Raw genomic sequence first — 20,706 nt, 5'->3', positions numbered from 1 at the left:
TAAATAAGCAAAGCATATTCACTTGTCACTTTATTAGGTACACCTCACTAGTACTTGGCTGCTTTTAACACTGCCTTTATTTTGTTCTATATTAACAATATAGTATCCCTTTTCTCACTAATTCTGATTGATCGGTTTGAACTTTAGCAAACTGTCTATACCACATCTAAATGGCTAAATGTGTTACGCTGCTCTAGTGTGATTGGCTGATTCTCAACTGAATAGGCGAACCTGATAAAATTACTGGTGAATGTATTTGCTGAGAAATATTATCACCCTACAAAGAAAACAGCTATGACCATAAAATAACATTAAATTATCCATAATTTTAACTTGTTTAAGTAGAAATGAAAGATTTCAGCTATTCTGAAAGACATTATTGGTTTGCATTAATTGTTGGAGTTGAAATGTTTGATTCTTATTTTAAGTTTAAGTTCATTATACCTGCAGTTAACTGTACTTTTAATCTATGAATTGATTTGAATTTTCTTTTTACTTCCCCTATCAATTTTAGATTTATTGAAGTTTTTAATAACTTTTTATAAATTCTCTAAATTAAATGGAGATTTTTGTTCAAACTGAAATTATACCTTTTTTATATTGGTGTTATTTGTCTTATTTCCCTTACAACTACTTTGAATAACTGTTTCTTGATATACGTTTTTTGTCTATTGTTCTTATCATTCATAAAAGGTAGAGTGTTTTTTTTTACCTCATTTTTTTATGTTTTAAATTACTTTGTTCTGTCCGTTTGGTGTTTGGAAAGTGCTCAGACAAACAAAGACACCTACAAATACGTCCACTTTTCTCATTTTTGTGCATACTTCTAATATAGGCTAAAATGTATTTTAAATTCTTCTTAATAACGAGTTTCGATTTAACTTAGTTAATTAAATTGTTGATCTAATTGTTACCAATGTGCGTTATATAAAGCATTTTGATTAAACATTTTTCATGAACTTACCCATAATCAACTTTCATGTGCTGCCCATTAAAAAAGAAGACAGTGGATGGGATATAGCTGATGTCAAAGTATCTGGTGTAAATTGGAGTTTTGTCTACATCAACAATATAGATGGACGCCATGTTACTCAAATCGTGTGCGGTTTTTGACAGCTGCAACAACACAAGAGGTGAGAAATTATGAACCAACTGCATTTTCTGATCAGATGTTTGTTGTTAAAGTCACTTACTATCTCGTCGAGCTGGAGACAAACCGAGTCATCATCTCTCCCGAACCTCAGGACTAAAACTTTTTCCGCGACGCCTTTGATAACTTCATCGATGTCTTTTTTGGTTGTCAATTTTGGTAAAAAGAAGCTCATTTTCATATGCTAACACGTTCGCTTCACTGCTGTCTGTAAAAGCAGGAAATTACGTCACTTTGTTGTTGTGAATCCCGGGTTAAGTTCACCGCAAGAAACATGAAAAATAATTAAAATATCTTTAAGCATTATACTAAAATGAGTTTTAGTTTTCAATAAGACTTATATATTGGGTTTCTTTTCGTAAGGTAACACCTTTCTTTATTGAATATATGATTTTATTTTCTCCTTTTATTATGCTGCGTTTCTCACGTTTCAGTACGGCACAATACGACGTGACACAGTGTAACAACGTGACCTTCCACCAAATTCTTTGTAGGAAGTCTGAAAACACATGTGCGGACGAGGATTTCTCATTCCATGAGGTATAACAGAATGTAGATGCTTTTTGTGATAATTAGGAGTAAATAATATCGCTAATGATATTTATTAGCTCGGGTGTCTCGTGCAAAGAAAGCTAATTTTGACGGTCCTGCTGAGGGAGTGAACTGTTTTTTTTTTTTTTACAATGCTGCGACACTTTTCAACCAGATGCTGTAATTTACTATTGAAAAGAACATTTTTGACATCCACGAACAAACCAGTTTTTGGTACCAGACCTTACAGAGAGTCCATCCGTGTCAGTCACTTCTGTACAGGCAACACTGTGAAGAAGGATGGCCTCGATATTAAAGATGACATATCCGAGGAAAAAGAAGCGTTAGATCTTGACAAATGGAAGTCTGTAATGAGATCACAAGCTGCATTCCAGGAGCAAAAACCTTCTCGTGGAATGGAAACAACAGAAGATGATGATGATGAACTGGAAAGTACAGGTGATGATGTGAAGGACAGCTCCTCATTGGAGGCAACTCGTGAACTGGTTTCCATGTGGCGTCAAGCTGGGAAACGTGTACCTCAGGAAATAACCGAGGACGACTTACAGACGCTGGCAGCCCTGACCACCAAGTCAGCCCGTAAAAAGTACCTGAAGTACCTGGCTATCAAGGAGGTTCACAAACAGGCCCGCAAGGAGAAGCAGCAAAAGAAGAAGGCTGACAAAGAGGCTTTAATGAAGCAGAGAAAGGAGTTGGAAAGCATTGAAGAAGAAGGCAATCAAGATGGACAGAAACTGAAAAACACAATGTTTCTCCAGTACTGGAACCGCAGCCTGGACAAACTGTTGGGCTGGAGAACCGCTCAGGCAATGCGGTTTGGTCAACCAATTGTTTTTGACTTGAGCTATGAATCCAACATGTCCAGGAAGGAGATAGAGAACACAGTGTCTCAGCTGATGGAGGTGGAAGGGTGGAACCGGCGTGCAGCAGAGCCCTTTCACCTTCACTTTTGCAACTTGCAGCCAGACAGCCACTACAAGAAGGAGCTACTGAAGCGATACGGCGCAGAGACCTGGGACCGCCTGCTCATCACCAGCACTGAGCAACATTATATCGATATGTTCCCCAGGGAACAGCTTGTATACCTCACTGCAGACTCCCCCAACATCCTGCGCAGCTTTGATCACTCCAAGGTCTACATCATCGGAGCCCTTGTGGACAGGTCCATCCACTCCGGACTGTCACTGGCCAACGCCAAGCGCCTGAAACTAGCAACAGCTCGCTTACCACTTGATGAGTTTCTTCATTGGGAATTGGGAGCCAAAAATTTGACTCTGGACCAGATGATTCGCATCATTCTGACAATCAAAGACACGGGGAAATGGGAAGAAGCTTTACAGTTTGTGCCGAAGCGGAAACACGATGGCTTCTATCAATGGCAGACACAAACGGAGGTTTCAAATGACAGACCCAGAATTGTGAAAAAACATGCACTGAGAAAGAGTGGTGATGTGTTTGTGAGATCTGAGGCAAAAGACTCTGGGCAAATATTTAAGTACCAGACGGTTTACGAATCCAATCATGACAGAATGACTGGACAAAAAGGCACCAGAAAAAGTTCTCCAGCTGCAACTAAAGTGCGTACATCGTTCAAAAGAAAAATGGAAGCAAGGAAAACAGGAGACAAGACAATGTGGTGGCATGAGTGAAAGGAAATAACTGCTGTTAACATGGACGTGTGTTAGAAAGTTTCAACGTAAGAAGTGGTGCGGAAACTGTTCTAATATCCACGTTGTTTTCACGCAGGGTGAAAACAAAGATTAGTTTTGTTTTGCCTGTACAATTGACAAGAATATGATTTCTTTAAAAGGTAGAAACTTCTTTGGTCTTTATTTTAGTCTGACAGAAAACAGGATGCTTAAATAATATTTTGACAGTTTTACAGTAAATAAAATTATACCCATTACTGTAAAGTTTGCTATACAGATGAAATACATCTTAATATTATAGAGCCTGTCTGTTTTGTTCTTAAATACTGCACCATGTAAGTAAATTCATACTGCATTCTAAGCAAAAAATAAAAAGATAAAAATAGAATCTGACATCAGTAAAATCCAAACAGGTTTTTTTTAAAACAAAACTGCACAACACTGATCACAGTACCATCAATTCACTTTCTCTAATGCTTTTACGGCAACTAAAACAAAATATATTCCTGAAGTAAAAAAAAAAAAAAGTACCATCATAAATGGAAAAAAAGCCCTCCTGAATTAAAAGAGGCACCTATATTTCTTTAATGTCTGACTTCCTGTCATCTGTGTTCCCATCTAATCACTCCCTGCAGTATGAAAGTAGGAACTGGTTAAATAAAAACAACATACACATCAGCATTATGTTCCAGTTACAACTAATAAACTCGTCCAGTGTAACACTGACTGACTGACCTCACATTTAGCGATAAACATGATTTACATATCAGTCTACGATGGAATTGAAATGCTTTCTTAATTCCAGACTAGTCTGTCTTATTTGATGTTTTCCAAGAGCTTAAGTTAAGCCACACATTTAAAACTGTTAAACTTAAATGTCAGCAAATAAACAGTCATAGTTTCTGCTACAGCTCCACCTGCTGTCCGCCATCTTTATTTTTTTAAATACAAAAAACAACAAAAAATCCTAGTACTCCCCGTGTCAAATGAGGATGACCTATAGAACTATGATGTCCCCGGTGCAGCGTTCGCAGCAGTTGAAGGTTATGTTCTCGTAGCGAGTGTAAGGGTGAAACCTGCCGATGCTCTTCTTGCTGCTCAGAAAGTTTGGGGAGGTGGAGTCACTGAGTGCAGGTTCTGCCTTGTTTTCTGAACAAGAGATTGGATTCAAAACCTTCAACACCTAGAGCAAAAAAAATAGAATAAGGTAAAAACATTATTCAGTTGTTGGATTCTAAAACTAGAAAAACATATTAGGCAAAGAAAAACAGGTAACATTTTATATAAACTTCATACCTTCTCAGCCATCTTCTCTGCTGGTGTGCTGCAGATATGCTCGGCTGGTGCACTACTGCCCTTCGACACAGTGCTGCTAGTGTTGTTTTTGCCCAACAGATGAGAGTTAATAGCATCTGCTAGCTTGTGATTGGCTGCAGCCAGCTCTCCAATGCTGAGAGGCTGAGCACTGGGATAATAAGTCTGCTGTCTGCCCCACTGCAAAGACACCAGGAGCTGCTCCAGGGACCTGGCAATGCAAAGAGGACACAAAGTCAACGTAATGGCTCCATGAGCACTTGTACAAGCTTCTCTGACAGTTTTACTAGTCTAGTAAACAACACATTAAAAACAAAAAGTTATTACAAAAACACATGAACATTTTTGTCCAGTTCAATCAATGGCACAAGAGAAAGAACAAAACGCCATGCATTGAACCTTGGGGAGCCTCACCAGGTAAAGAAAACAATTCCTACAGAAAAGTAGTCACTAGCTTGTATAAAACAAGACAAGCTAATAGGAATGTGAGCGCATTCTGTTAATGCGCTCACATTAACAGAATGTGAGCGCATTGAACATTTGGAAGGAGTCAGTAATTATTGATCAGTGCAGTGTTACCTGTGACTGAGCACCATGTCCCTGGAGAACTCCTCCCGCTCCAGCAGCAGGTCCTGAATCGCTCCTTGGGCCTCTCTGATCTGCCTCTGCAGAGCGGCTCTGGCGTTTGTCAGTTCCTCTGCCATGACTCTGAAGTAACATTATTTTAATACATGTCAACATGATATGTTGTGTTCATATAGCATGTTTTGTTTTTTTTATTGAAATTGTCCTTTTGATTGTGAATGTATCTTTGTATGCTGCCTTTGAAACTAAGATGGGAAGACAAACTTTTCAACCAACTAACATGAAGACAAAATTGAGTGGAGCACTTCCCACCTGCTGGCGAGGAACTTGCTCCTCCAGACGTCACACTGGATGCTCATACGTTCCAGCTGCTCCGCGGTGTGTGAAAGGCTTCGGCCTAAAGCCTCGTTCTCCAGAATGAGCTGGTTTTTCTCTCGTGCAAGACGCTCAAACTGGTACTCGAGGTCATCACCTACCGAGGCTACCAACAGCTTCTTCAGTTCGCGGTTTACCTGCCACACAGTTTAGAAACAAGATGACAATAAATGTAAAGTAGTTTTATACTCAAATTATACATAAAGACCGACATTCTTAAGATACAATAAATAAAAGAAATCAACATTAAAGACTACCATGTTGCATAATTATTTTCTGGAGATCTTTTTTTACACTGAAATCTGTCTGTCATTTCACTCGTGCCTTACCTCTGTCTGCACACGGAGTTGATTCGAAAGGCCCTCTTTGTCCTGCAGGAGCCGGCGTTCAGAGTTCTGCAGCTTCTCTAGCTGTCCTCTCCAGTCCTCCACAAGCAGAGGAGAGCCCTGCTCCTCGGTCTGCTGCCCTGCCTCGCCTTTCCCCTCAGTGGGTCCCGCCCGGCCTCTCCGGGTGATGGCAGCTCTGGGCACAATGATCCTCACGGCTTCCACTTCTGTACACGCCTCTCTATTCACTTTGCCGAGGTGAAGCACGCCGAGAGGCTGTGGGGCAGCAGGGGGTGTGACATGTGGAGATTTTGGGCTGTGCTTAGGGCTTGCTACTTTAAGGAGAGGAACTTCAGATAAAAACGGTGGCGGAGCGTCAGTGATGGCCTCCAGTGTGACTGGTGGTTTTGCGGTTTCCATGCCATCGCCGGGTCCTCGAACAGGGACAGTGGCAGAACCTAGAAGCATACAAATAAAAAAGTGAGAGCAGTTATTTTTAAACACTTCTGCCAAAAAATCTATTATGTTTATAGATCTGTCCAATGCAGTGTGTAACCTGTACTGTCTTAATGCCTTTTCTGAATTAGCTGGGTTATAGTCTGTAAACCTTCTCAATGTATTCTGATTACTATTATTTTACTACTATTTTGTACTACATGTTCTTGTTTTCTTCTCAAGACAGAAATCCATCGATCAATTTTAAGATACATGTTGCAATCCTATTATAACATCAACGTAATTTCCAAACAATATTGTGTGAATCAGATATATTCAGTTAAATTTACTGAAACTGCACCAATTTGCAACGTACGTCATTCTTAGGCACACAACAGGACAAAGAATGGGACTTTACACCAATCAAGGCAACACAAAGGGCCTTCGTTGAGTAAACATTAATTCATGTGCAAAAGCACAGTTTTTAGGAATCTGTTCACAGTCTAGCTTTAAAAATCACAGGAGAAATCTGGCCTCCTTGCTAAAATGCTTGACATTAGCTGTATGGATGAGGCCGTTTTATTTGAAAAAGAAAGAAAATGCTACGTACCTCTTACAACTGCTGCAGCAGCCATGGCGGCAGAGGAGACGCAACTTTACCTAAACCCGGTGATTCTGTTGTAATTCACAGGAAAGACAGCAGTTATTTGTTTATAAAAGAAATATGTTGCTCATAGTTCACCTTTTATCAGCTGGGCGCTGATAAGGTTACATGATAAAGGAAGCTAGTTGTTGAGCTAGGTGTTAGCAAAAGTAAGAACTTTATCAGCACTAGCTACAGCAGTCAGCTCTTCTTTACTAGTAGAGTTTATCAGAAATATTTACTGCGACTTAAATCCGAAGCCTTAAAATGGAAATATTATGCATTGACATACCAGGTAAAAATGAATTTGACCCCCTCCTCCTCGGTTCTAAGTTTTGTCAGCTGTTTGTTTTGCCACCCGGACACGGTTGGCCTTTCGTGAGCGCACGTAAAATTTTCTTCCCCGAGCTTGGACTTCCAGGCAAAACTTCCTGTCAAAACAATATTTTTTTTAACTCAATAAAACTGGATTAACGGAAGTTTCTCTCGATGAAACCACCAAACTAAAAATTGCAACACGAAAGTACAGTTTTACGACGATCACAAATTGCTTTATTTACTAAATAAGGCAGCGCAGTGTCAGATAACCTGACGAAATACTCCTCGTTGCTGAATAGCGGAACCTTCGTGTCTTGTCGGAGTTGCATTACGGAGTTAAGAAGTGCTACAAAAACAATTTGGTTCCATTTGTCTTATTCCACTGTTAAAATTGCCTGACGTCTTGGTAAAAGTCTTTACTTTTATAGGGTGTGTGCTTTGAGTTGTTATCATGGGAGTGCATGGACTCTGGAGACTCCTGGAGAGTACAGGAAAACCCATCAACCCCGAGACACTGGAAGGAAAGATTCTTGCTGTTGGTATCCTAACTTTAATTTGATCTGTTTATTCTTCCTAGTTTTTGAGATGTTTTTTACTTTATCTATGAAACGCATTAATTGATTCCCACTGATGTTGCGTCATAAAGAGAACCTTAACCAGCGCTCCTCAGACATCAGTATATGGCTGAACCAGGCAGTGAAGGGGGTGAGGGACCGTGAAGGCAACAGCGTCCAGAACGCCCACCTCCTCACTCTGTTCAACCGCATCTGTAAGCTGCTCTTTTTTCGCATTAGACCGGTGTTTGTGTTTGATGGAGATGCTCCTATGCTGAAGAAGCAGACCCTGGTGAGCCCAGCTCAGACGATTACTGCTAAGGGTGTAATAAATACGGCCACTGAACTTTATGTTTACAAACACTCTTCTCTTGCAGGCTCTGAGGAGGCAGAGGAAAGAGGAACTGACCACTCAGTCCAAACAGACCAATGAGAAACTTCTGAAGACGTTCCTGAAGAGACAAGCCATCAAAGCTGCTCTTGGAGATCATAGGTGAGCAGTAGGAGGAGGAGGCAGAATGGTGGGGAGGTGTTGAAAATCAACAGGTTTTCATTTTGTACATACTCTATCTGCTTTGTTCTTTACTGTAGTCTTAACATTTTTGTCTGAAATATTCCACAGTAAGGAACCTCTACCAAGCCTCTCCAGTGTAAAAAGAAATGAAGTGGACGACATGTATGTCCTACCCGCCCTTCCACCCACAGAGGAAAAGGAAAGAAGCAGGTCAGAGTCAAGAAGTGTTACTGCTGTCTAGTTATTTATTACACCCTGAACATTTGCTTATTTTATGAGTAATCTATTGCAGTTTGATGTGATCAACAAACAGTGTGTAAACTGTTGTGTAGTGTTAGAAAAAAAGTAATCTCAAGAGTAACCACTTTACTCTGAAAGCCTTAAATAAAATCTAGAGGAGTCAGCTGCTTAAGTAGTCACCTAATTAGCATTTCTCATCTGGTATGTAATTTAACCTAAGTATAGATACACCAAGGCACTGAGTGTATGAGAAAGTAAATAACATGCAACTTATTACTTTAGAAGAACTGACTACTGAATAGTGTTGTTAGATTTACAAACAAAAGGACAAATTGATTCAATATGGTTAAATAATTATTAGTGTCATTTCAAACAATATCCTAATTAGCTTTCAATCAAAAACAGGACTGTCATAAGTGTATACTTTGGTTTAGATAGTCATATGTGGTCATGACAGATAAATTTTTCTTTTCTCCTTGCAGCTCAGAGGAGGATGAGGAGGAGCGAGCAAGCGAGGAAATGGTTGAAACATACCAGGTAAAAATAAAGGCATTAATAAAAATAAAACATGTTGAGATTTAAATTTCAAGGCACTTTGCTACAGAAATAAGTTGTTGGGTTTTTTTTCAAATGAATCCAATTGATTTCAGTCTGTCCGGCCATTACGTACAGATTATTTTGATCCAAATTACAATATTTTTACATTACAATAGGTTTAATAAAGAGTTCTCTAGTTTAATTTCTTTAGGTCTTTTTAAGTGAGTGTCTGACTGTTGAACATTATTGTGAGAAGCAGTTCCAAAAGGTACTTTGGCTACCTTTTCTTTCTGTTTTGCCACCTCCCAAATAAATGTAAAACTCTTTTCCTTGACAACTCGCCTTCAAAGCCAGATTCCTAATTTTGTTTCAGGAAGAACTGTATGAGGACCCGAACTCGGTGGACATGAACTCTGAGGATTTTACCAGCCTGCCTCCTGAGATGAAACACGAGATACTCAAAGAGATGAAAGAATTCTGCAAAAGACGTCGGACCATGTTTAACAAACCTCCCGAGGTACATTTAGGCCTCAAACACACTCCACTCACCACTCTTCTTTCCATTACTCACTCCTTTTCTTTCTTCTCTCTCTTTCTTCTAGCGTTCCGGAGACTTTTCGCAGTACCAACTGGCCGGCCTGCTGCAGAGGAACCGGCTAAACCAGCGCCTGGAGGGAGTTGAGAAGGAGATGAGCCAGCGCAGCGCTGGCAGCGCTCCACAACTCGGTCAGCAGGATGAGGATGAGCAGAATCGCAGCGTGGAGTCAAGGCGGCTGGTTTCAGAAGACAACTCGCACTATATACTTATAAAAGGTGAGGCAGATGTAGCGTTATGTTGATAATACATATGCACAATATCTGATTCTAACTAGAAGCATAACTTAAAAAAATTTTATATTAGCTCACATTTAAATTTCTTCTAAGGATCTGGGTCTCACTGTTAACTGTTGTTCTTTCCCGTAGAACTGAAACAGTTAATTGTGTTGAATCGATTATTGACATAATTGTCAATTCATTTAGTAACTGATCAATTGTTAATTGGCGTATACTAAATAAAATATTCAATTTGCTGAAAAAAACACAACACTGTTTGAGTAGTAATTAAGCCAAAACTATTAAAAAAATGTACATTTTGCCTTTTATATATAAAAAACATTTCTTTGTAAATATTTTCTACCCAGAACTCCTCAAGTGTTAAAGTTCTAGTTCACCTTTTTCAAATTCTGTAAAATTCTCCTATTTGGTGCCTTTTGCTGTCCAATTATTAATTGGTTAATTGAAAAAAATATTCAACAGATCTGTCTACACTGCACTTATGTTGAGTGAAGCAGAAAGGGCTTATTTTACTTTGATGTCTTTTAATTTCTGTAAAAATCAACTCTTTACTTTCTTCACCTTGAGGCTCCAAAAAAAATGAACAAGCCTCACAGAGCCAACCTGCAGCTGCACCCTGGACAAGTTCTAGGAAAAGGAAAGCTGACAAACCCGAGCCTCTCTGGCGACCCATCGCTGAAGACGATGAAGAGGAGGATGTACGACCCACCTGCTCAGACGCCGTCAACCCACCTGTGTCAAAACCATTGCAGCCGCCTTCGCCTCGGACACTCAAGGCAATCCAGGCTGCTATGAGCGACGGCTCAGATGAAGAGAAGCTGAATCCAGATAGCAAGGACGGCAAAGTCTCTCCACGGACACTCCTCGCAATCCAGCAGGCATTAACTGAGGACGAAGTAAGCGTCTCACCGTCCAAACTGCAGACAAGTCCCCAGCGCCCTGCGCGGCGAGTGGTGATCAGCAATTCTGATGAGGAGACGGAGCCTTCACTTAAGGAAGAGTCGGACTTCAGTCAAAGCGCCGCACGCATCAAAGACAGTTTGCTGGGCAGCAGCTCTGAAGATGAGCTGGGTGAAGTTATTGGAGAGAGAAATAAAGCTTTTCGCTTTGCGGCACTTCGACAAAGTCCCACAACTGCGATGGAGTCAGAGGTGGAGCGCGTAAGGGAAGCGGAGAAACAAAAAGAGCTGGAGCCGAGAGAACCTGAGCACAAGCTGCACGCTTCTCAATCCAGTCAGGAGTTATCCATCAGCTCTCCATCACTTGAAAGTGCGAAACGGGCCAGCACTGAGACGGAGCAGAGGCTCCTAGACAAGAGCAAGGATAGACTCACCGCAGGCCCGGCAAAAAACGACGGAGACGACGTCAAGTCAGAGAACAGCCAGCAGGAAAGCGACTCAGAAGGTAAAGCTAGAATAATTTATAGACTCAACTGTTTGTTTTTTATCATTCAAATTTAAAATGGTTGTGTTTCACAGAGAGCTTCATTGAGGTGTCCGAGGAAGAATTTAAGCAGGAGGAAGCAAATGATTCAGCAGGAGAAAAGAGGATTTTAGAAGAGGTGCAGGAAGATGAGACAAAAACTGAAGAAGAGTCCGAGGAAAGTTTGACTCAGGCCACTGGTCATCCAGCTCTGAGCTCAGACAAGGAGGATGAGGAGGAGGGAGAGCAGAGAAAAGCTCAGGAAAAAGAGGCGAAGGACGACATGGAATCCAAACCAACAGCAGAAAACAACGAGTGGGAACACCTTGACATGGTTAGTATTTCTCCATCAAAGCAGAAGCTTTTTGTCTCGTGCTGTCATGAGCTAAAACAATATTTAATATTCTCTTTTACCGAGGCTAGTCAAAATATTTTTGCTAATATTTTAACTAGCCTCATGCTACTGTCAGTGTCAATTGGTTGATGAAATTCACAAGTTATATGATGATTATGACAAAGGTTTAACATGAACACCTTCAAGTTATTGAGACACCTTTGGTTTTAAATAATGGAAATTTCCAACAACCAAAATAGCATTTCTAGTCTAATGCAGCGGTTGCTGATGCTGTTTTATTTCCAAAACAAATCATTCACCCTAACATTTGTTTCTCCCTATTAGAAGTCCCTGAGAGTATATTTACTACTTTAGTGAAACTATCTTTTGACAAGTGGCAAAGCAGACATTTGAAATCTCTTAAAGCTGAAAAGCTTGTTCTCTTCAAAATAAGTTTAGATCTCTAAGATTTTGTGCAGCTGCAAAGCAGCTCTATCTAAATATTTCCTTGCTGTCATAACTTTAACGTCAACATCTTTAGGTGGTGTCTGAGCTACTTGATCGTATTTCAGATGGGTCAGCAGGTCATCGTGCATGTAGAGTAACTTGTTTGTTGTGCTGCAGGACGAGCTGGAGGCTCTGGAGAGCTCGCTGCAGCTGGAGCAGAGCAGCCTGAGGGAGCAGAAGCAGCAGCAGGAGCGGATGGCGAACACAGTCACAGGGCAGATGTACCTGGAGAGCCAGGTGAACGAAACGAGCCGTGTAATCAGACCCGGTCTAACGGGGAGCAAACCTTCCTTAAGCAGTCTGACTTGCATGTATGTATATTAATTTTCTGTGATGGTGGCCTGACAGCTGATGATTCACAGCAGGTGCAGGAGGTCAGCGAGGGAGGGGCAGGAGGTCAGCGAGGGAGGGGCAGGAGGTCAGCGAGGGAGGGGCAGGGCACATGTCGCTGTGCCGCATTTGCCAAAACACGCTGCTCGACTTGCATTCGTTGCTGTTATTTTTATTTGCAGTATGTTCAGTTTGCACAGCAGCATGCTCATATCTGTGTTTGTGATCAGAATTTGCTTGTAAAAACTGTATTATAAAGTCAGCACTGGTGTATACCTGTCAGAGTGAAGGATCTTCATTAATCCTTTCAGCTGTTTTGATAATGAGCTGCTAAGAGCAAAGGGATTCCTCACATGGCAACAAAAACATGGAGATGCTCCCTAGAGAAACACATTGCTGTAATCATAAAAGCACACACTCTGAGAGTTATGATAAATAACAACAGCGACATTAAGGTATCAGATTAACAGTTAAGTAGAAACTAAATGTGCTAAAATTGTGGCGTCATCCTGCAGTACCGTCAAGGGCCACAAGAGTTGCAATACAGTAGATAAAAAAAGTCCTGCAATAACTGTTGTATATATTTATTTAAATAACTGTTGAAATGTATACATTAAATACATATCAAATGTTTCTGTAGTTATTTAAATTGTATTCACATTTTAAGCTTAATGTTTAAATGTAACTGGGAAAACCTACATAAAATATTCATTTTTATCATTATCATTAATTTTTTATTGGTCAGCCTCACCCATCAAAGTCAGAGGGGCGGGGCTAAAGGTGCTGACCTATTGGTTGTTTAATTGGCTAAGGGGTTAATCAATTAGATGCTGTGGTGCGTCTAATCAGTCATAGTAACAGTTTATTATTATTACCATACTGCAGCACAGATGATTTACAAATAAATAAATTCTAAAATAACTATAGGATTTTAAAAGACAATGACTAAACTACTTTGCATTTAACTTAATTGTGCTTAACCCACATCATAAATTACTTTCATGTATTTATTATAGTTTTTATCAAAAATAAAATTAACAAAATCATTTATTTTAGAATATGGCACGTTTGTCTCTCAGTTTCTATGATGAGCAACTATAAACCCTGATGCATTTGCCAGTCTCTGTGGTTTTACGTTTTTACGTGTTTTGCTTTGTAAATTGATGAGTGTTTGGAACGCAGGAGCTGCTGCGGTTGTTCGGCGTGCCGTTCCTGGTGGCTCCCATGGAGGCCGAGGCTCAGTGCGCGGCGTTGGACCGCGCCGACCAGACAAACGGGACCATCACAGACGACTCTGACGTGTGGCTGTTTGGAGGACGACATGTTTACAGGAACTTCTTCAGCCAGAACAAATATGTTGAGCACTACCAGTACAGCGACCTGCAGAGCCAATTAGGTCAGTGGCTGCTGACCTAACTGGGATGTGTTTTGGCCTAAAGTGAAAGAATAGTGGAATAGCAGAGATTAAATTCATGAGCTAATGAACACATTGGAGAATGTAACTATTTTTTGGTAAAGATAGATAATCTATCAGTGTTCCTTCTCCTGATGAAGTGCGATGGTGCCTGTCTTTGCCAGGTCTGGACAGAACAAAGATGATCAATCTGGCTTATCTGCTTGGAAGTGACTACACAGAGGGTGTTGCAGGAGTGGGATATGTTACTGGCATGGAGATACTGAACGAGTTTCCAGCGCCGGGACTGGAGCCACTAATACAGCTTAGGTTTGTGTTTTTTTGGGTGGGAGGGGGGGTTTAGCCCTAACAAAGTGCAGGAACACATTTACACTAAAGAGCAATTATATTCTCCATTTTTGCCCCTGTAGTAATTGGTGGTGTGAAGCTCAGGAGAAGAAGCGTCTGACCGATAATCCCAGAGATACGAAGGTGAAGAAGAAGCTGAGGGAACTGAAACTTCAGCCTGGCTTCCCCAACCCTGCGGTGGCTCAGGCTTACCTCCAGCCTGCCGTCGATCAGTCCCAGGCCTCCTTCAGCTGGGGCCGCCCGCAACTCGACATGATCAAAGAATATCCTTTTGTTTCTGCAGCCGTTTTACAGTAAAGTTACAATAGAACATTTTTTAATAAGCTAATACCTTGTAAAGTGTTTTTTTTTTTTTTGTTATTGCGTATTTATGTAGCAAATCTCATTTAAGTTACTTATGATCTTAATTGCTTATTTAACTACTTCCCTTTTTGTTTATTAATTAATGTTTTAAGTAATCAACATTGTATGATTCATAGTTGTTAATATGACCGTAAAACTAAAATACAACTACTACTTCTCCTTGCATTTCTGTTTTCTTCATGATCATTTCTTTGACCTCTCCGTCACGTTCTGTCTCAGTCGTTTTGGCTGGAGCAGCAGAAAGACGGAGGAGACTCTCCAACCTGTGATCAAACAGCTCAACAACCAGCAGGTAACTGAGAGACTTTACCCACCTTGACTTGGTTACCACCATGTTTGAATGCTTCATCATCAGTGATGTAGCTGTTTCTGCTGATATGACATTAGACCAACACTGCTTTCTGAAACTATAACAAGGGCTTATACAACTAATGATTAAATTGTGTTTAAAGTTTGAACAAAGTTTACAACTCCCTCACTGTGATCCTGTATAGGAAGTTGTTGGCTAGCATTTTGATAATAAGAAGCTAAGAATCAACTCCTTAAGTAGCAGATTGTCCTATTTGCCGTCTAGACGGAGCTGAAGGTAATTCCAGTGGTTGGAAGGTTAAATAGCTGGGAGGGGAATTAAAAAGGGCCAGAAGCTTAAAGGGCTAAAAATGACAAATTTACTGTGATGATAAATAACTGTTTTTAAAGGTAATAAATAATCTAAAATAAGTATTTAACTGTGACATCTTTAGTTTTTGAAATGTATTTGTGCATAATGCATATTTTCCTGCAGCATTTTGTGGAATAATCATTCCCATTCAGTTCTCAACTACTTTAAAATCAATAAAATTACTGTTTTCCATTAGGTAACAATAGGTTCTCATGTGTTGTAAATTTACTGTAAATGTGCATATGTGGCATGGGAATAAAAACCAATTTGCACAGAAGTTAGGAATCAACATTGATGCAATTTAATTTTTTGGTTCTCTTGGACTCTGACAAAGAACCCAAATAGAAAAATAATCAATTTTATGTGTTTTACTAAAGAAAAACGCACCAGACTTGCTTTTGATCAACTTAACAAACTTTTTAATGTGTAAATATATCTTGTATATTGCAAGGGATGAAGTTAAGGAATGTATTAAGAAAATCTACCCTTGCGTTTTTCTGTTTCTCTTTTTCACTGCAGACTCAGCTCCGAATAGACTCATTCTTCCGCTTGGAGCAGCAGGAAAAGCAGTCGATCCGCAGCCAGCGACTCCGCCGAGCCGTCACCTGCATGAAGAGAAAGGAGAGGGAAGGAGGGGAAGGTGACAGCAGTGAAGAAGAACTGCCTTCTCCATCCAAATCCAGGAAAGGAAATCTAAAAAACACAGAAGGACAGAAAGAAGAGGAGCCCCCTGTGACAGGTGGAGGTTTCTTAGCTCCGAAGTCGAATTCTGAATCTCCTTCTACACCTCTCAGGGATTTCTGTAGTCCAGGTCAGGAATCCTTCACAGCAACAGCTGCTGACCAGTCTACTAAAAAACTACCTCAGAAGGCCAGCAGGAAGAGCAGCAGCAGCGGCTCCGGTGAGGATAGCGACGAAGGCAGTGCCGTTGCTATGGTTACAGCCCGATCTGTGTTTGAGGCCAACAGACGAGGCCGAGGAGGAAAACGCCCAAGAGGAAGAGGAAAGAAGCTTTAAGATGCTCAACTTTTGCATAAATGTTCTCAAAACTTGTGGGACTAAATTTGAAACCAGCTGAAAATTTCTGAAAATAAATTAACTGAGAGTTTTCTGTAATATGCATCATGTTTGGTTATTTTTTACCAACACTGAAGCTACTGGGAATATTTTTTTACTACTTTGGAGATGTGAGAGGAATGTTGGTCTGCATAAAAAAATATATTTTTCCATAAGTATGTGTCAGATGTCATTTCTTTTTCTGCTATATCAATCCTAACAAAAGTTCAAGTCTAATGTATTATACTCATTTAACCTCATTATCCATACACATTAACAGTCATACACATCTCTTTATGTAAAACAAAATGCTTGTACAAACAGATTTTTAAATAAAGAATAAATAACCAAAAGCTCCATCCCTGATGTAAAAATTAAGGAGATTATCTTTTTTTTTTTTTTTTTCATTCAGTCCCTTATAATCAAAACATGCCGCCACCCATCTTTTCTGTCCAACAACAGCGCAGCAGCAGCTGCTGCTGTCAGTCAGCTTTCTGCTTCAGACAGGACTTTAAGCTTGACTGGAGGGAACTTGAAATATGGGCAGGATCTGAGGCTCCGCATGGGATTGTCGGACAAGGACGTTTTAAACACTGCGTTTGTGTGTAACCTAAAACCACAGAGGGTTAGAAATAACAGCTCCTTCGAGATCAGCCTCCACAGTGACCCACATCTGAAAGGGCTTCACCTTTGACCACAAGACACGTACTGTGGTTGGCTCGTGCATGGTAACGTGTCCTGTTTAGGGTGTGCTTGTCCTCCTTCAGACATGGACGCTCGGCAGCCCAAAGCCATGGAGGACTCCAGCACCAAACAAGGAGGTAAGAATTTGGACTTGTGCTCAGAACCATTTATTTATTTACTCTCTGTCCAGTCCCTCTTCATATGCTGTAAATGAGCTATAAGCGGTTTTTTTTCTGGAGAGGCAGTTGTGCTGAAGCTGGAATTTTCTGCAATCATGTCTGCGTGAAGTGAAAACAGAAAGAGGGTTTAAAACCGTCTCAGCACTCCACAAGGTTGGCATTGTCACAATGGGCTTTCCTGACCTTTTATCTAAACCAGCATTGCGTAACACAAAGTTGTGGGTTGGATGCTCACATGTCAATGCTCTCATGCAGCCAACGCAGCTCAGAGGGGAGATGACAAGCCTCTGTGTGATTCACAGAGCAAAGAGTCGAACGTTAAAGAAAAAAGTCAAGAAAAAACACATCACTGTGGTTTTCCTGATTAAAGTTTGTGGTACTTTTGCACCTCTTTTATCTGACATACATCACTTGAAATGTTGAAATGTCTATTCCTCTCTTTCTTGTTCATTTTTGGCATCGTGGCTTGACTATAATAATTGATACTTTTCTTTACAGATGCCAAAGAGGACGTCACTGAGGATGCAGAGCTGGCCAAAGCCATCATGTCTCGGCAATTCCACCCGTCGGCCATCGGTCCTGAGACGTGGGAGGGATACGTCTTCTCTGATCAGGAGATACGGATCAAAGAGTCCACAGACCTCTATGGAGCCGTACTCTGGCCCTCGGTGCGATTTTACCCTCAGTACAGTAAAATATTAGGAAAAGAAACAAAAATATTTAGTTAATCTAAAAGAAGGGTTCACATATTAGACTATAAAATGAAACAAACAGCCTTAATGAGAACGTCAGGAGTGCTGCAAACTAAATCTGACATGCAAGAGAAGGCCAAAACATAGTGAAGCCAAAGGTAAAACTAGCTATAATGAGATAGCACATTGGGTTGGGTTGCTGGGCCCGCTGGTGTAGAAAAGAAAAAAAAAAAGTCGCCCCCCCAAAAAAATACTTTTTTTGTAAAATAAAGGATGTCAACACAAATGTGTATTCTGAAGAAAATGTGTTCTGATCTCCAAATAACTGCATTTTAGACTAATGTGTCCAAAATATATTTAAAAAAATATCCAGGACTTCATTTTTATTTTATCTGAAAAACTTTATCTTGCTTTAATATTTTTCTTAAAGAGCAAAAGTTTTGTACTTCCACACCTTCCATAGATGTTAAAAAGTTAAAGTCAGGAAGTCTTTGAAACAGTGACAAGAGCAGTCTTTCTGTTCGATCTGACCATGTTTTCTCACTTCCACAGTCAGGATCACACCGAATGTCACCAAACAAATTGTTTGAGGTTTAAACACACAGACTTATTCTTACTGATGACCCCTCCCATTAACCAGAAGTGTATTCTCCGCCAACAGGCCATGGTGCTGTGCCATTTCCTGGAGACCAACCAAGACAAATACAACCTAGCCCATAAGAATGTGATTGAACTGGGAGCCGGAACTGGGCTTGTCACCATTGTTACCAGTCTGTTAGGTACTCCAATAAAAATCTGGTGATTTGCATGGATGTGATCATGCTTTCAGTTTACCTTGTAATTGCTTTTCTCTGACACTTTTCACTGTCTCTAAGGTGCTAAAGTAACATCCACAGATCTGCCAGATGTTCTGGGGAACCTCCAGTACAATGTGACACGCAACACCAAGGGCAGATGCAAATACATCCCACTGGTACGTTTTGTTTTTAACCCAGTTATAACACAGTTATATTACCCAGTGCAAGTTTAATTTACAACTTGAGAAAATAAAAACAAATGTAAAATGAAACTCAATGTCTATTTTGGAATCTATCAAATCACTCTGATATTTTAGTGCAAATAAAATGAAGCTTTAAAGCAACAAAAAAAAAAGCATTTTTGGCTATCAGTTGTTCAATAGGTTTGATGACTCTCTCCAGGTCATGGAGCTCATCTGGGGTCAGAACGTGGCTGAGCGTTTCCCTCGTGCCACACATCGTTTTGACTACATCCTGGCAGCTGACGTGGTGTACGCGCACCCTTACCTGACTGAGCTCATGGAGACCTTCGACTACCTCTGTCAGGACGGCACTCAGATACTGTGGGCCATGCGTTTCCGGCTGGACCCGGAGAACAGCTTTGTGGACCGCTTTCAGCAGCGTTTCCACCTCGAGGAGCTGTACAACCTGCCCAGTCTGAGTATAAAACTGTACCGAGCCTGGAGGAAGGACAGCAAGGACCAAACAGAGGCCGCATGAGATTAAGAACACGCAGGACACTGAATATTTGCTATGAATCTGGGTCTCAAAAATCATATTGAATGGCATCAACAGCAATTATTTGTGTGTTTACAGGCTTGCCAAAAAAAAGACGGACATCTAACTGTTTACAATGCTCTCAGCACAGGTCAAGCTACTTTATTTCATTTGAAAATCAAAGGGTAAAATATGTAAATAACTACTTTCTCAAATAAATTCTACAACTTTGTATGTTTTTGTGTGTAATGTCCAAAAACATCACTGTTAGGCTATGTCTGAGGTTCATTATCCCTAGATGTGTATGTGTGTGTGGTGTGGTGTGTGTGGTGTGTGTGTGTGTGTGTGCGTGTGTGGGTGTGTGTGTACGGTTGTTTGTTCTGTGTAGGACTGGCGGCATGTCCAGATTGCACCCAGCCTCTTGCCCCATGACTGCTGAAGAATATATCCTTCAAGGACAAGCAGATATAGACAATGACGTGTTAAAACACAACTTTAACAAATGTATGAATCATTTTGAGATCAAGTCTTATTCCTGAAGTTATTTTTGAGTTTTTTTATCATTTGACTAAACTGTTAAAGGTCATAGTTTAGCAGCTCAACACTTTTAGGAGGTCAAATTAAATATCACGCCCATATTACCCCTTTTTTTTGGCTCTATGTATGCCACTTCAGTAACCTGAACACCAACGCTCTGCCCAATTTCTTCCATATTTTGGAAACTCACCAGTTAGTTTATTAAATTGGAAAGAGTAAGTTCGAGTCAGCCTCTATAAATGTAACCGGTTAAATCTGATACGTTGATGATTCCAAATCCTCCAAGGTTTCCCGGGTCGCTTTCTGTCCTGCCGTTCCTGGTGGTTCTGGTGGATGTGTGTCTCTGGAGCGAGAGGAGTGTTGAAGAGCTGGATTAAAGGGATGCAGGGTGTCTAAGCTGGTGGGCACTAAATACCTCCGCCTTTGTCAAGACAAATACCCAACAGCTGAGGCCTGTATGTGGCCTTATAGGAATATCTGCTCACTTCATCTTTCTTTTCACACCCTGCTAATACTAAAAATCCTCTCACAGAGACACAACGGTGGAATTCTGCTTTGTCACCATGCTAAATAAAACTTCTACTGTTTTATCAAACTTAGCCTGTCACTGACTTTACAACATCAACAGCAAAACAACCA

General features: G+C 40.5%; 5 protein-coding genes across 5 annotated transcripts in view; 3 read left to right on the top strand and 2 right to left on the bottom strand.

The window, feature by feature from the left end:
• txnl4b (thioredoxin-like 4B) overlaps positions 1–1,395 on the bottom strand; it is a 2,008-nt gene extending 613 nt beyond the window's left edge. The window contains exons 1-2 of the mRNA XM_008404370.2: positions 1,194–1,395; positions 965–1,116 (exon numbers count right to left, since the gene is read on the bottom strand). Coding sequence (XP_008402592.1) covers positions 965–1,116; positions 1,194–1,331 — 290 coding nt within the window. The 5' untranslated portion in view covers positions 1,332–1,395. The remainder of the gene's footprint in view (positions 1–964; positions 1,117–1,193) is intronic.
• A 215-nt stretch (positions 1,396–1,610) lies between these two features.
• On the top strand, positions 1,611–3,703 carry trmt10c (tRNA methyltransferase 10C, mitochondrial RNase P subunit). Its single transcript, XM_008404371.2, has one exon. It carries the CDS (start codon positions 1,834–1,836, stop codon positions 3,349–3,351), a length of 1,518 nt encoding a protein of 505 aa, XP_008402593.1. The 5' UTR covers positions 1,611–1,833; the 3' UTR covers positions 3,352–3,703.
• A 547-nt stretch (positions 3,704–4,250) lies between these two features.
• Positions 4,251–7,420, bottom strand: blzf1 (basic leucine zipper nuclear factor 1). Its single transcript, XM_008404372.2, has 7 exons — positions 7,322–7,420; positions 6,997–7,061; positions 5,955–6,409; positions 5,563–5,762; positions 5,245–5,373; positions 4,648–4,876; positions 4,251–4,534 (listed from the first exon to the last, which is right to left on the bottom strand). Exons 2-7 carry the CDS (start codon positions 7,019–7,021, stop codon positions 4,349–4,351), a joined length of 1,224 nt encoding a protein of 407 aa, XP_008402594.1. The 5' UTR covers positions 7,022–7,061; positions 7,322–7,420; the 3' UTR covers positions 4,251–4,348.
• Positions 7,421–7,634: 214 nt separating this feature from the next.
• On the top strand, positions 7,635–16,640 carry ercc5 (excision repair cross-complementation group 5). The gene is made up of 15 exons (XM_008404373.2): positions 7,635–7,886; positions 8,018–8,193; positions 8,279–8,394; positions 8,524–8,625; positions 9,138–9,192; positions 9,566–9,709; positions 9,795–10,005; positions 10,594–11,430; positions 11,505–11,782; positions 12,407–12,526; positions 13,802–14,015; positions 14,198–14,342; positions 14,444–14,644; positions 14,952–15,036; positions 15,925–16,640. Exons 1-15 carry the CDS (start codon positions 7,799–7,801, stop codon positions 16,420–16,422), a joined length of 3,270 nt encoding a protein of 1,089 aa, XP_008402595.1. The 5' UTR covers positions 7,635–7,798; the 3' UTR covers positions 16,423–16,640.
• A 300-nt stretch (positions 16,641–16,940) lies between these two features.
• On the top strand, positions 16,941–19,762 carry mettl21e (methyltransferase like 21e). Its single transcript, XM_008404374.2, has 5 exons — positions 16,941–17,282; positions 17,823–17,992; positions 18,678–18,795; positions 18,892–18,989; positions 19,216–19,762. Exons 1-5 carry the CDS (start codon positions 17,231–17,233, stop codon positions 19,531–19,533), a joined length of 756 nt encoding a protein of 251 aa, XP_008402596.1. The 5' UTR covers positions 16,941–17,230; the 3' UTR covers positions 19,534–19,762.
• Positions 19,763–20,706: the final 944 nt, after the last annotated feature.

This window comes from Poecilia reticulata, linkage group LG3 (genome assembly GCF_000633615.1).
Source record: "Poecilia reticulata strain Guanapo linkage group LG3, Guppy_female_1.0+MT, whole genome shotgun sequence".
Classification (NCBI taxonomy): domain Eukaryota; kingdom Metazoa; phylum Chordata; class Actinopteri; order Cyprinodontiformes; family Poeciliidae; genus Poecilia; species Poecilia reticulata.
This window is presented reverse-complemented; position numbering and strand designations above follow the sequence as displayed.

Excerpts from the sequence above, each read along its gene's own strand:
- trmt10c (XM_008404371.2), top strand. The coding sequence starts at position 1,834 with ATGCTGCGACACTTTTCAACCAGATGCTGTAATTTACTATTGAAAAGA.
- blzf1 (XM_008404372.2), bottom strand. The coding sequence starts at position 7,021 with ATGGCTGCTGCAGCAGTTGTAAGAG. Across the intron at positions 5,763-5,954 it reads AACTCCGTGTGCAGACAGAG|GTAAACCGCGAACTGAAGAA; the intron begins GTAAGGCACGAG and ends ACTGTGTGGCAG. Across the intron at positions 4,877-5,244 it reads GACATGGTGCTCAGTCACAG|GTCCCTGGAGCAGCTCCTGG; the intron begins GTAACACTGCAC and ends TTGCATTGCCAG.
- ercc5 (XM_008404373.2), top strand. The coding sequence starts at position 7,799 with ATGGGAGTGCATGGACTCTGGAGACTCCTGGAGAGTACAGGAAAACCC. Across the intron at positions 10,006-10,593 it reads GCACTATATACTTATAAAAG|GCTCCAAAAAAAATGAACAA; the intron begins GTGAGGCAGATG and ends CTTCACCTTGAG. Across the intron at positions 14,343-14,443 it reads GAGCCACTAATACAGCTTAG|TAATTGGTGGTGTGAAGCTC; the intron begins GTTTGTGTTTTT and ends TTGCCCCTGTAG.
- mettl21e (XM_008404374.2), top strand. The coding sequence starts at position 17,231 with ATGGACGCTCGGCAGCCCAAAGCCATGGAGGACTCCAGCACCAAACAA. Across the intron at positions 17,283-17,822 it reads CTCCAGCACCAAACAAGGAG|ATGCCAAAGAGGACGTCACT; the intron begins GTAAGAATTTGG and ends TTTTCTTTACAG. Across the intron at positions 17,993-18,677 it reads GAGCCGTACTCTGGCCCTCG|GCCATGGTGCTGTGCCATTT; the intron begins GTGCGATTTTAC and ends CTCCGCCAACAG.